We start from the raw sequence: 13,312 nt of genomic DNA on the forward strand, positions 1-13,312 counted from the left end.
TCTGACCTAAAAGTTAATTGAAATGTTTTTGGATTGAACAGGTTCAATATTTAGGTTTAGTTGTGTCAGAATATTGGAAATGAATCTCCATCTCGTACCCAGTTTTCATTGCCTTTACACAGAAGGAATGTGTTTCAAGCTGTTTTATAATGGAAAGAAAATGTCTGTTGCTTTTGTTAAATGGCTTCTCGTGATGAAGTATATGGGACTGCCATTTAAACTGAATGGGAAAGAGAAGATGGGCTTGAACAGTGGCTATACCAGTTTAATTAACAGCGGGGTTAGATTGTCGGTCTCCTGTTGTCCTCCATAGCTTGCTTTGCTCATTTCAGAAAGTGGAGTTTGCTCTAAGGCTTCACCTTCCACCACATCTCCTGCACACACATCTATCTAAACGCATCATCAAATGGAGCACCATCATCCTCCCATTTTCTTTCAGCAGTTTCATATTTTCCCTGTGGCCTTCTGGTATCTACTCCATCACTTTATATTCTTTTTTTTCTTTTTCAGTGATGCTGTATTTTATTTTAATACTTTAATTCATCGCTTAGTATCCACCTTTGGTCACAACATGTGCAACACCTATTTGTTCTAAGCTGCACCATCTGCTGCTTTCTGCCATCATTCAACTCAAGCTCACTCTCCAACCCCCCCCCACACACACACACACACACACACCCTGCCTGCCCCTCACTTCCCCCAACTCCTCCCCTCAGACTTGGGTCAAATAGTATTTGCAAATGATAGTAGCGTTGATTCTGACCGGCTTGTTGTACCGGAAGGGCAGGTTTTGCCACACAGGACAATACGTTTGGTGCCAAAGTTCAGATAATTACAGTGAAGTATTTGGGTCTCAGTAAAATATGTTTCTGAGAGGACTTGACACTATCTGTATTGTCACAGTTTGGCAAAACCTGTCCATGTGGTACTTGGGTTCAAACAAACGCTATGAATTATTTGCAAATCCTGTTTGAGGCAGGTCTGCTTCCCCTGCCTGGTGTGTCTAATGCTGTGGGCTGCGGCTGTGTGTCTGACTGTTGCAGGCTATGAGGATGTGGGCCAGGCTTCAGGGAGTGGGGATTTCTGTAAGGGCGGATACGGCACTGCCGTGGCCGCTGCCGCTTCTGCACAAAACAAGCCAGCCAGCTCTGTCACCGGGCCTGGAGTCGGTGAGTGCCGCCACATGCCAAAATAAAGCAAAAAGCTAAAACCCTGTTCGTCCCGTCTTCCTCCTTGTGTCACCAACCATCCCCCCCTTTTGCTCTCGTTCCTTTGCCTCATCGTTGATGAGCTGCGCCTGTGGGAAGACTCGTCACACTACATCCGCTTTTAGACAGTCCAATGCAGCCTGCATCTCTTACAAACCTTGTCTGCCATTGTGTCTGTTTCTTGTTCTTTTTTCAGGGCAACTCATCAATCCAATCTGGTTTTTATATCAACATATATGCTACGTAATTATCAGGTTTAAAATAAAAATGTGGCAGGTCACAAGGGCTGTGGCTGCCATAAACTGATGAGTTGCTCTGGTTGATGCTGTCCCATTTTCCCTCTGATGCTTGCTCTTCACTCATGTTGTCATTGCTGGTATATCCATCTCCAGAGTATCGAGCTCACTGTCCTGTGGGAGAAGTAGTTTACAATCCAAGAGAGAGGACAACAAAATGTCTCTTACTTGTAAAATAATGCTGTGTGTGCTATATAGGAGTGTGTGAATGTACCATTTTAAGAGCTTTTCAAGTGGCTGAAGCACTATTCACACAGAATGGTATCGAAATGAAGACAAAGTTTCCTTGTCAGGGGCCCTTGAGGGTTTGATCATCAGTATTTGTCCCATAATCTTTGGAGTCTGTATTGTGGTATTTCTGTGACAAATCTCATCGAGTATTACCCAAGCAAGACAATGAAGGTAGGGGCACCTTTTTTTGGGGGGGGAACTTAGTAACACCATTAGCGTTGTGGCTCTTATCGTAACTGCCATGTCTTAATAAAGCCATAACAATTATTTAAGGAACAGACTGAATGACAAAAAGTAAAGTCTTATGTTAAGGGACTTAAGGCATTATGTAAATGCCACTAGAACTGAATTTTGAAGGTATTAGTCTTTCTTGTCCAGTGCCAGTCTCGTTTTTGCACAGCAGTTGACCATGTCCCGCGTCTCTATGGCAATAAAGAGGGTCAGTGTTTGCCAGAACAACCACAGCAGTAACCTCCAGATGGTTATCAGACTTTAACCACTGTGGCTGACTGGAACTGATACGCTGCTACGCCATCTTTCTCATCTTTCTTCTTCATCTCATCCCTCTTCAACTCCTCTGCTGTCCTCCATTAAAGGAAAATTCTACTCCAATCATCTATGAACTTATGCCGACATAGATGTTCATATTGGAAAATTTCCCAGGATTCTCTTTTGTTCTTGAGTCTTTTGTTCTCAGAAGCTTGAATTGGAGAAAGTGTTCCCACAAATATAGAAAGTTTGCAACTATACTGTAGATATTAAATTCCCTGTTAGCGCACAATATAGCAATTATGCTGGTTAGAATCTGAAAATGTCTGGTTGCTTGGCATGGTTTGTTTGTCAAGTCCCCCCCAGTTCTTCCTGTTTTTGGTCTAATTTTGTGTCTGGTCTCCTTTGTCTCTACAGGAGTCTCTGTGACATCAAGCAACACGGGGGTACCAGATATTTCGGGGTCTGTTTACACAAAAACGCAGGTAATTAAGATAAGAGACTTTATTAATCCTACACTGGGGAAATTCCTTTGCTACAGCAGCTCAAAAGACACTAAACAATGTACACACATCAGAATAACACAAATACACACATACAGTACAGGCCAAAGGTTTGGACACACCTTCTCATGCAATGAGTTTCCTTTATTTTCATGACTACTTACATTGTAGATTCTCACTGAAGGCATCAAAACTATGAATGAACACATATGGAATTATGTACTTAACAAAAAAGTGTGAAATGACTGAAAACGTCTTATATTTTAGATTCCTCAAAGTAGCCACCCTTTGCTTTTTTGATAGCGCTGCAAACCCTGGTGTTCTCTCAATGAGCTTCATGAGGTAGTCACCTGAAATGGTTTTCACTTCACAGGTGTGCCTTGTCAGGGTTAATTAGTGGAATTTTTTCCCTTATTAATGGGGTTGGGACCATCAGTTGTGTTGTGCAGAAGTCAGGTTGATACAGCTGACAGCCCTATTGGACAACTGTTAGAATTCATATTATGGCAGTCAGTCCGGAAAATTGCAAAAACTTTGAATGTGTCCCCAAGTGCAGTCGCAAAAACCGCCCCAGGAAAGGAAGACCAAGAGTCACCTCTGCTGCAGAGGATAAGTTCATCCGAGTCACCAGCCTCAGAAATCGCAAGTTAACAGCAGCTCAGATTAGAGACCAGATGAATGCCACACAGCGTTCTATCAGCAGACACATCTCTAGAACAACTGTTAAGAGGAGACTGTGCGAATCAGGCCTTCATGGTCAAGTAGCTGCTAGGAAACCACTGCTAAGGAGAGGCAACAAGCAGAAGAGATTTGTTGGGGCCAAAAAACACAAGGAATGGACATTAGATCAGTGGAAATCTGTGCTTTGGTCTGATGAGTCCAAATTTGAGATCTTTGGTTCCAACCGCCGTGTCTTTGTGCGACGCAAAAAAGGTGAACGGATGGATTGTACATGCCTGGTTCCCACCGTGAAGCATGGAGGAGGAGGTGTGATGGTGTGGGAGGGCTTTGCTGGTGACACTGTTGGGGATTTATTCAAAATTGAAGGCATACTGAACCAGCATGGCTACCACAGCATCCTGCAGCGACATGCCATCCCATCCGGTTTGCGTTTAGTTGGACCATCATTTATTTTTCAACAGGACAATGACCCCAAATACACCTCCAGACTGTGTAAGGGCTATTTGACCAAGAAGGAGAGTGATGGAGTGCTGCGCCAGATGACCTGGCCTCCACAGTCACTGGACCTGAACCCAATCGAGATGGTTTGGGGTGAGCTGGACCGCAGAGTGAAGGCAAAAGGGCCAACAAGTGCTAAGCATCTCTGGGAACTCCTTCACAACTGTTGGAAAACCATTTCAGGTGACTACCTCTTGAAGCTCATCAAGAGAATGCCAAGAGTGTGCAAAGCAGTTATCAGAGCAAAGGGTGGCTACTTTGAAGAAACTAGAATATAAGACATGTTTTCAGTTATTTCACACTTTTTTGTTAAGTACATAATTCCACATGTGTTCATTCATAGTTTTAATGCCTTCAGTGAGAATCTACAATGTAAGTAGTCATGAAAATAAAGGAAACTCATTGCATGAGAAGGTGTCCAAACTTTTGGCCTGTACTGTATGTTGGAAAAGTTTGGAAGAAGAAAAAAAAAGTGAAAAAAGAAATACAAATATGAGAAGTACAACCCCCCACCTTTTTCTTTTTATCCTTTCCTCCTGCAGTCATTTGAGAAGCAGGGTTTCCATGCTGGTACGCCAACAGCTTCGTTCAGCCTGCCCTCGGCTCTGGGGAGCGGGGGACCCATCAACCCCCCGGCTGCCGCTGGCTACGCACCGGCCCCCTTCATGCACATCCTGGCACCACACCAACAACCCCACTCTCAGATTCTGCACCACCACCTGCAGCAGGACGGACAGGTAGTGTAAAAGCTGTTGTTTGTCTCCATCTGTTGGTGCTGGTCGCTTTCACCCCTGTAGTTCAGTTTAGTTGATCTGGATGCCTTTTTAGTTCTGGTTTATTTTGGTTATTCAAATTTAAGTTCTGTCACGTTTGGGGGGAGGGGCAAGGCGAGTGTGATTTACATGTAATCTGGAGAAAACGTCAGACCGACAGCTGAGCCTGCTGCTCCAAAGCCTAGCATCACCACACAGCTAGCATAACACGTATGTTAAGCTTAGGGCTGCAGCTATCGATTATTTTAGTAATAGAGTATTCTACCAATTTATTCCATTGATTAATCGAGTAATCGGATAAGAAATTCTTTTGCTTTATAGTAAATGGCAATAGTAAATATATAAGAGGTTTCATTTTTAGAATAAGCAACAATTTCATTGCTTAATAGTTGCTAATATTTTTAAGCACTATTTTTAAGAGAAAGGGGCTGGTTTGTCTCCGCCAGCAGCTAAGTTTACCAACAGATTTTGTTTTAGCTTTTCTAAAAAAACAAACGCTTTTTGCAGAGTAGCATGCTGTAGCTAGTTGTGTAAAAGGCTGGACGAGAGACTGCATGCAGACATTAATGTTACCTTGTGTAACTTGTCTATGTGACTCACTGTCCAGAGTTATTTTGCAGCTTAAAATGATCCCAAATCTTTGGTCGTTTTCTCCGCCTTTCTCTTCTCTTAGTCCGTCACTATTTTCACTCTCTTCCTTCATTTTGTAATCTGCGCCGTTAGTCTTTACGGCATGGGTCAACAGTAGCATCAGCCCGTTGTGCCACTGTAATAATCATCCATGCGGAAACACAGCGGTATAACGTTGCATTGTTTAAACGACGCTTCGAGGCAATGATTTTGCTCCGAGGATTTTTAGTAATGGAATAATACGAGTTACTCAAGGAATCGTTTCAGCCCTAGTTAAGTGTCTATCTCTCGGCTGTTATTTTTTTTACAGAGAACTGGGTTGGTTAAAGTTAACTTAACTGACATTATGCATAGGTCCGCTGTAACAAGCGCTAGCTGGCATGTTGGCTAATGTCAGCTATCGTAGCGAACGTTGATTCTGTGAAAAATCACGGCAGAGAGAAACAAACTTTCCTGTGGTTTGGGAGTTCCAGGTGAACTTGTGAAAGCTGTTGCCCTAGATGTGCAGTTAAGCCAGAGGTTTACTGTGGCTAAGCAGTCGTGCACAAAGAGGAGGCGGGCGCAGGGCTATTCAGACGGGTTTGAATGGGTTGTTGTTTTTCCCGAGGGGCTGAGCAAATGAATGTGCTCCACAATGAAATAAGATTTACCCATTTACAATCTTAAAAATATATAATAGAAATAGAAAATCAATATGTGGTGGTCAACGTTGATATTATGGTGGACCGCCACTAATAATCAATGTATGGGAAACACCGGTGTATTAGGTTAATCGTTTCACTAAGCAACTCAATACTTGAGTAAAAAACCATGGCATCAATCGCAGGTCACAGATGAACTCTGTCCTCTCTCCACAGAGCGGCACTGGACAGCGCAGCCAGAATGCCTCCATTCAGCAGAAGTCTCAGATCAACAAGTCGGCATACAACAGCTACAACTGGGGGGCAAACTAACATCCGCTGTCGTGGCCCCCACACTGTTGACAGAAGCTAGAAGGGGGCTCATCACTCCTACTGCTAACAGGCTCCACATATAAACGCCCTCTTCCTCCTGCAGAGATTCCCTCTCCAGTCTCTTGGCCCAGCACTCCTGCAGCCCTGACTGTGGTCAGGGAAGGTGCTGTGCCTAGAGAACGAGCACTGTAATGATGCATGGGTGGGAGGGACGGGGGGCTTAGAAGACAGGGGAGATCGGAGCTAAATGGTTATAGAAGAGGTGAAATATTGAGTGTTGGGAATTTGTATTGTGTTAATCCCCAGCCCCACCCCTTTTTTCTTTGACTTGTATGTAACATAGAACTGTTTTCTAAAAGAATTACCGTTTCCTCTATGGTCTTTTTTTTTTTTTTTTTCTTCCCCTTCCCCTTTTTTTTTTTTTCTTGCAGATGGGGAGGAATGAAGTAATATCTGAAGGTGGGGGGACAGGCTGGTTTTGTATTTCTCACCCTCAACTCCCCATGTATTAATTTTGGTGGTTACTCTTCCCTCCCACACAAAAGACCCAAACACAATAATTTGCTTAATTGCTGTTAAAGGTTTTTTTTTTTTTTTTTTTTTTTTTTTTTAGGTTTGAAAAAACAATTCTCTAAATTGGTAGAGTTGTGAAGTTTATTTTTTACCAAATATAGATATATTATATATAAAGACATTTAAGCGAGCTCACTGGCTTGGACTGTGAGGACAGTGTGTTTGTCATGTGACTGCGTGCATGTTTGTACACACGGGGCCGTGGTTGTGTACTGTGCTGTTTTTTGCCTAGCACAGAATTTTTCATTATCTAACACTTGTACAGTAACTGTTCCCATTAATTATAAATGTGTTGCATAAAGGCCCCACCTGTTCTGCAAGAGATGTTGAATGATTTCCAAGGCCAATACACACCCAATCTGCCTTCCAGTGTGTTTTATTGTTTGTTTTTTAGCCCCATCTCCCCTTCCCCCTGCTCCACCACCTGTCCCCCATTGTAAGGAAACCTGCAGCATTGAATACTGATGGACAGAATTGTACTATGGGTTTTTTGTCAGTGATTTCTTTTTTCTTTTTGTACTGTGCGTTTTAAAAATTTAAATGGATAAACTTGTCTTGTACATATAAAAAACACAAGTACTGTAGTCCCTGTTCGATGGCTTTCTCCTTTTCCTTCTTAAATCCTTGCAGACTTGTTAGCTTTTTGTTTCATTTTTTATTTTGTAAAATATATAAATATTAAGTAAATAAACCAGGAAAAGACATTTTCATCATTTTGGATGTGAATGTCTTTTAAAAAACTATTTGTTTCTCATGTGGCTTGTAAATGCAGCAGCATCTCTTCCTCCAACCGTTCGACAGTGATGCCCAGTGTTTGTTTGTTGCTGAAGGCTTGCCTTAATTCATCTCATTTTGTTAGTCACTGATAACTTGATATCGGAAGAACAATGAATTGACTAACACTGTAGCTAAAGCTAAATCAAGTGTTTGGTGCAACTGAAACTATCTGACTCAGGCTGTAGGGTTGAGGTATCTAATCAGCAGGGGAAAGTACAGTCCAAACATCACTTTTCTAGACATTTGCTTTGTGTATCTTTTAATTGATTTGGATGCATTTCTTTCATCTAAATGCCCTGTTTTACAGTATGATTGACTGCTAGCTGTCTGCTGAACAGGCTAGCTAAGATGCTACCTGAATACATTGTAGTTTTGCCACCATTTACATTTTCTAAAAAAAATAATACTTTTTCCAGTCATGTAGCTATATCTAAACATGATTAGTCCACTTACAGCCATGTTGCTGGTCCTGACAGGACAATGACATGTACTGTTTACCCCGTGATGAGGTGTTGTAGCTTATGCATTCAATTATCAGAGGTGAAGTGAAAAGCACCGGTGGAAATTATGGCACATTTACAAATGGGTATACTGTTTTGTGCAACTTTATACTTCTACTCTAACTCATTTCATGGGGGTAATTTTACTATTTTAGTCCAGTACATTTAATTAACTTGTATTGGCGTTTTGTCTGTATTTCTAGTTATTTCACAGCCTTTAAAGATTTTTTTTTTTTAGGCTCCTTGACTCAACTATATTGCTAACTACATTAGTTTTCTCATTGATGAAACGTTACAGGCGCTTGGTGATGGAACGCCGTTGCTAGGAAACTGCATTCCGCATTAACCATGGATGTATTATTTAGCTTTTACTTGGTAAACAACGGTAACTTCAACGGGCAGTGGTAGATCACCCAGCTAGCTATGTATAGTACAATACTTTTAGTAGAACTTCAGAATTCAGAAGTGTTACCAACTAACGTTAATATACTTTGCAAAAATGGATAAAGTATTAATAGTAGCTAGCTACATGCAACAGAATGCCTCGGCTAGTCATATTTACCAATAATGCATTTACCGTAGCATTTCAATGGTTAGCTACCTAGTCGAGATGGAACGGAGTTTAGCTAGCTAGCTAGCTAACTGCTTGATGTAGGCGACCGTTTGGTTGTTAAATCAACGATGGATCATATCTTGTGTATATGTTTTATCATACGATAATGTTTTGTATGTAAAAAATAAATCGAGATACTTTTAAGTAAAAAGCACAATTCAAATAAAAATATATTGGATATTGGAGTAACGTTAGATGTATCATAAAGCTAACTAGCTAAGTAAAGTAGAAGTAGCTATCTCAACGTGCGTAAATATAGTTCATTACTTCCATTATTGACAACTAGCTAGCTAGCCAATAAACCGGAACAATTTGAATTAATACCTCTCAACGTCCTCTATTTCAAACATTAGCTAGTTAGCTAGCATGTCAAACACAAACGTTTCAAACTGGCACCGGAGTTATTTGGTTATTTCTGCTGCGCATCCCCACTGTTATTTACGGTAACGTAGCGTTATTACTGGTTCCGTCACCCTGAAGTATCTAGCTAAAACGCTTTACGACTGTGTTGACAACTGAGGCTTTTGTTTTCTCCAGCGGGTGTCTGCTGTTGGTATATTTTCCCAGTTACGTTTTAGTTTTCTACAAGAGTTGTTTTGTAATGAGTGTAAAATGAGTGTTTTTGACTTATTTCGCGGGATTTTCGGAGTACCTGGAGGTCATCATCGTGGACGAAGGTAAGTTTATGGAGTCAAGTAACGTTAACTTTAGTACACCGCTGCCACTCTAAGCTAACTTAGCTAGCCAAGCTAGCAGAAGTTCGCTAACTGGGTACATGCAACTATTGGTCTGGAAAGTAACTTACATTGCTAAGGGCAAGCGAAAATACTTTGCTAAACTTTGGGAACCATATATGAATATAATTATAGATGGAAAGGTGGGCTCTACCTGAAAGAAAATTGTAGATGGCGATGGAAAATATTTATTTTATTTATATTTTACTTTAGATTGGTGCAAGGTGAAGAGGGTATGGTGGTATGTGTGTCTGGGTAGTGTGAATATGTGTAGTCTTAAATTGTATTGTTACTGTATGTTTTAATGTTGGGTTGGTCTAAGAAAATGACAAACATATTAACGCTATTGGTTAGTTAGGTAGCTAACGTACGGATTTAGTTACAAGATTAAGGTTTCTCTGCCAGGATAACCACAGGGGTCCCTAGGCTAGCATGGTTGCTGTTGTATTTAGGCTCAGTGTGACCTCATCATTAATACGATTGAGTACTTGAAGGTCTATTTACTGTTGGTCAGTTGACCTAGCGAACCCAAAGCAAGATTGATAGTCAATGAACATTAATAACACGTCATCCATACTGTATCAGGGACCCTTTCTTCGATGCTATGACTCATGATGATGACGACGATGATGAAGAAGATGGATTTTACTATGATGGGTTCCGGGGCGACCAGCAGGACCCCTTTGACAGTGCCTGGAGGTTTGGCTTCAGCGTTGGCCCCGATGGGATGAGGATCCAGGAGCCTCCAGTGTTTGGCCACATCCTCAGGGAGATGGAGGATATATTCTCCCAGCTGGGCCACTGGGACAGACCGCCATATTCTGGACACTTTGGTATGAAACCTGAGCCATGATCCAGTACTTTACCGCTCATCTAATTATTTTGCAATTCTGATTTGTAGATTCCGTCTGTGTCTCCCTTTATGTTCTAGGTGTTCCCAGTATCATGCCGCAGCCACCTCAGGAACGAGCAGAGAGGAGTGGAGGGGGATCCGGTGGGAACCCCCTGAGAGACTTTATGCTCAAATCCCCGGACAACAACCCACAAGCACCCCAAGCAGGGCCATCTCGAGAGCCCAGAAATAATGGCCACCCTTCTTATGAGTCACCAGAATTTCCCAGCTTGCCATTCCATGGCTGGACCCCTTTCTCAAAGGTGAGTAAGATATTTGCTTCCAAGACTTTGTTTCTGTGGCAACATGAAGTTTCACTGTTATGTTTCAACTTTCTTATGGTTTCTTAATAGTTTAATGATATTTGGAAAAGAGGGCCATCGAAAGCTCCAGATGACGAATGCAAAGAAGACAGAGGTGGGTGATTTAATTTTTTTTATAATCAGTAAAACAAATTATGTATATGACTTTGCTCTGTGTTCCAACTGATTTCCCATTCCCATCCAGATCTGGACTCTGCAGTGTCCTCTGGGGGCCTGGATCAGTTTCTAGCACCACCTGCTGGTCAGGCTCCGAACCAACCCAGGACCCGCTCGTTCTTCCAATCGGTCATCGTCACCAAGGTGGTGAAACCTGATGGGGTGAGAAAAACAGTTTATCTTTCTTTCACAGCAGATTTTCATGGCCCAGTTTAGCCCAGAGGTTACAACATGACAGTAATACTGCTTGGGTCTGAGAAATGATTCTTGCTTGGGAAAATATCCAAAAAACTACTATTATGACTATTTATTGTATATCTGTAATATTGTAATCCTCTTATTTTTTTTTTACTCTTGGTTTTTCAGACTGTAGAAGAGAGGCGAACAGTTCGAGACAGCCAAGGTAAGGAAGAGACCACCGTGACCAACTCAGGAGGTCCTGGTAGGCTGGAGGGACCAGACCGTCAAACTGGACCTGTCATATCAGGTCAGTCTATACATAGTGGGGTTTTTTGATTGATTTTTTTTTTTTTTTTAATATTTTTGAGTTTTGTAGTAGCTTGATCTAGTTCTCATGCATTCTTGTTTATATTTCAGGTGGTCAAAATCCATTTTCGGACATGCGGGATGATGACTCCTTATTCTCAAAGTTCTTTGGGGGGTTTAAATAAATCATAAAGTGGAGTATTGTATATTCTCTGGGCAGGTTGACCATAGTTTTTGTTCCCTGAAAACATTTCAGTCTGAGTGTTCATCTAGAGCTTTAAGTTTGCATATACTGTATATAGGATATATGGTCAGAACAATTGCATGACCCTACAATTGCCAAAATAAATGTGTTGGATTAGAGTCTTTGGCCTGTCTAAGGACACACCAGGATTTCCAACTGACCACGTAGACTAGAAGCTGCCAATCCCGAAGACTATTGATTTTGACAAATCGAGACACATCAGGTAATAAACAATTCACAATTAGATTTTTTTTTTTCTTTTTTTTTTTTTGTCCTGTAGGATAAGCTTGTATGTATATGAGTGTGTGATATGTCAAATAAGGAGTCTTAATATATTTACATAGTTGTTATTGGCCTTTATTTTTAGGTTTGTATATCTGTTTTTGCTTCCCACTTTAAAATAATACCATAACTTTGGAAATAAGAAACAACACTCAAAAAAATAAAATGGTTGAATTCTTTAGCAATATATAAAATGTGTGTACAGGTATTACAATACTAGTGTATTGGACATCTACATGCATGCTTTGCAGATCCTGCTTTTATGTCATCTGGACGGTTTTTGCTTACAACAGTCTTGATCCCTCCAAATTGGTATCAAGCCTTATGAGGAGGTCCAGATCAGTTTAGCTCTGTTATCATGGTGTGTTATGGATGACTGCAGTCCACCTATTCTCATCTCCCCATTTAATTTAGTTTAAGATTATTTTTGGGGGCTTTTTTCCCTTTATTTCAGAGTGACAGTCTATATACGGGAAAGGTGGAGAGAGATGGGGGATGACACGCAGCAAAGGGCCGCAGGTCAGATTCGAACCCGGGCCGCTGCAAAGGCCTCAGCTAACATGGGGCGCACGCTTTTACTGGGTGAGCTAGAGGTTGCCCTAACCCCTTTTCTTCTTCTTCTTCACTGCCCTCTTTCTCCTTTTCTCAATCCTTCTAAAAAATGTCCAGTAAATAAAAAGGCCTTTGTATATGTGTCAGTGTGACCTCGCTCAAGTTTGTGGTTCAATGTGTGTCAGATACCGAGAGAATGATAATTTATGTTCAATTAAAGTGAATAAAAAACAAAATGACATGCTTTTTCATGTGTGAACTATGAAACGGTCTCATCAGTCTTCTCATGTTCTGGCAAATCTGCCTCTGTAAGGGGAGTGGAGATTGTGGGACCTTGATGTTTTCCTTTGAAAATGGGCAGTACACTCAACTTCAGAGAGAACTGTCCTTGCAAACCATTTTCATGAACAGAGGAATTGTATATAGTGGTGTCCTCTCTCAGCTGTCTACATATTTGAGTTCCTGTTTGGACCTAATCAATTCCTAATAATGGAGTACCTAATTTGTAACCTGACTCCGACCGATGGATTGCTTCGCATTTGCTTGGCATATCCATCTGGAAACTTTCCATTGGAGAACTTTTGGGAAGGGGCGAAAATACTGGTTAGCTGATTGGGTAAACCATCTGTCTATCACCTATGTTGGTGATAGGCGGGCCAAATCAACCAATCAGATCAATGAAGCGCATGAAAATACAACCACAAGCCCCTGCTGCTGCAGGCAAAGCATAGCTCGTTAGCTCAGCAAGCAAGCAACATGTCGGTAAAGGATATTTGCCGTTTGTGTAACGAGAATTTACGAATAACAGGCACCCTCCATAATAAAAGGTCCATATTCCAAAAGAAGAATCCAAGAGAAAAAAGCATTAGCGAGCGGCTAACAGAATTAGGGCTACCGCTGGCTGAAAATACTGGTTAG

General features: G+C 41.4%; 2 protein-coding genes across 8 annotated transcripts in view; both read left to right on the forward strand.

Annotated features, from left to right (window-relative positions):
* The window catches only part of ubap2l (ubiquitin associated protein 2-like), a 28,999-nt gene extending 22,714 nt beyond the window's left edge, over positions 1 to 6,285 (forward strand). For 5 of the 7 annotated variants that reach the window (XM_028597082.1, XM_028597081.1, XM_028597084.1 and 2 more), the window contains 4 exons: positions 1,044 to 1,169; positions 2,642 to 2,709; positions 4,449 to 4,643; positions 6,167 to 6,285. In XM_028597082.1, the coding sequence (XP_028452883.1) occupies positions 1,044 to 1,169; positions 2,642 to 2,709; positions 4,449 to 4,643; positions 6,167 to 6,262 (485 nt within the window). In that variant the 3' untranslated portion in view covers positions 6,263 to 6,285. The remainder of the gene's footprint in view (positions 1 to 1,043; positions 1,170 to 2,641; positions 2,710 to 4,448; positions 4,644 to 6,166) is intronic. The other 2 variants (XM_028597086.1, XM_028597087.1) reach the window with 1 other exon arrangement.
* A 2,176-nt stretch (positions 6,286 to 8,461) lies between these two features.
* On the forward strand, positions 8,462 to 11,806 carry hax1 (HCLS1 associated protein X-1). The gene is made up of 7 exons (XM_028597606.1): positions 8,462 to 9,402; positions 10,045 to 10,292; positions 10,391 to 10,614; positions 10,705 to 10,768; positions 10,859 to 10,992; positions 11,197 to 11,317; positions 11,428 to 11,806. The coding sequence occupies exons 1-7, from the start codon at positions 9,338 to 9,340 to the stop codon at positions 11,499 to 11,501; spliced, it is 930 nt and encodes a 309-aa protein (XP_028453407.1). The 5' UTR covers positions 8,462 to 9,337; the 3' UTR covers positions 11,502 to 11,806.
* Positions 11,807 to 13,312: the final 1,506 nt, after the last annotated feature.

This window comes from Perca flavescens, chromosome 14 (assembly GCF_004354835.1).
Source record: "Perca flavescens isolate YP-PL-M2 chromosome 14, PFLA_1.0, whole genome shotgun sequence".
Lineage (NCBI taxonomy): Eukaryota > Metazoa > Chordata > Actinopteri > Perciformes > Percidae > Perca > Perca flavescens.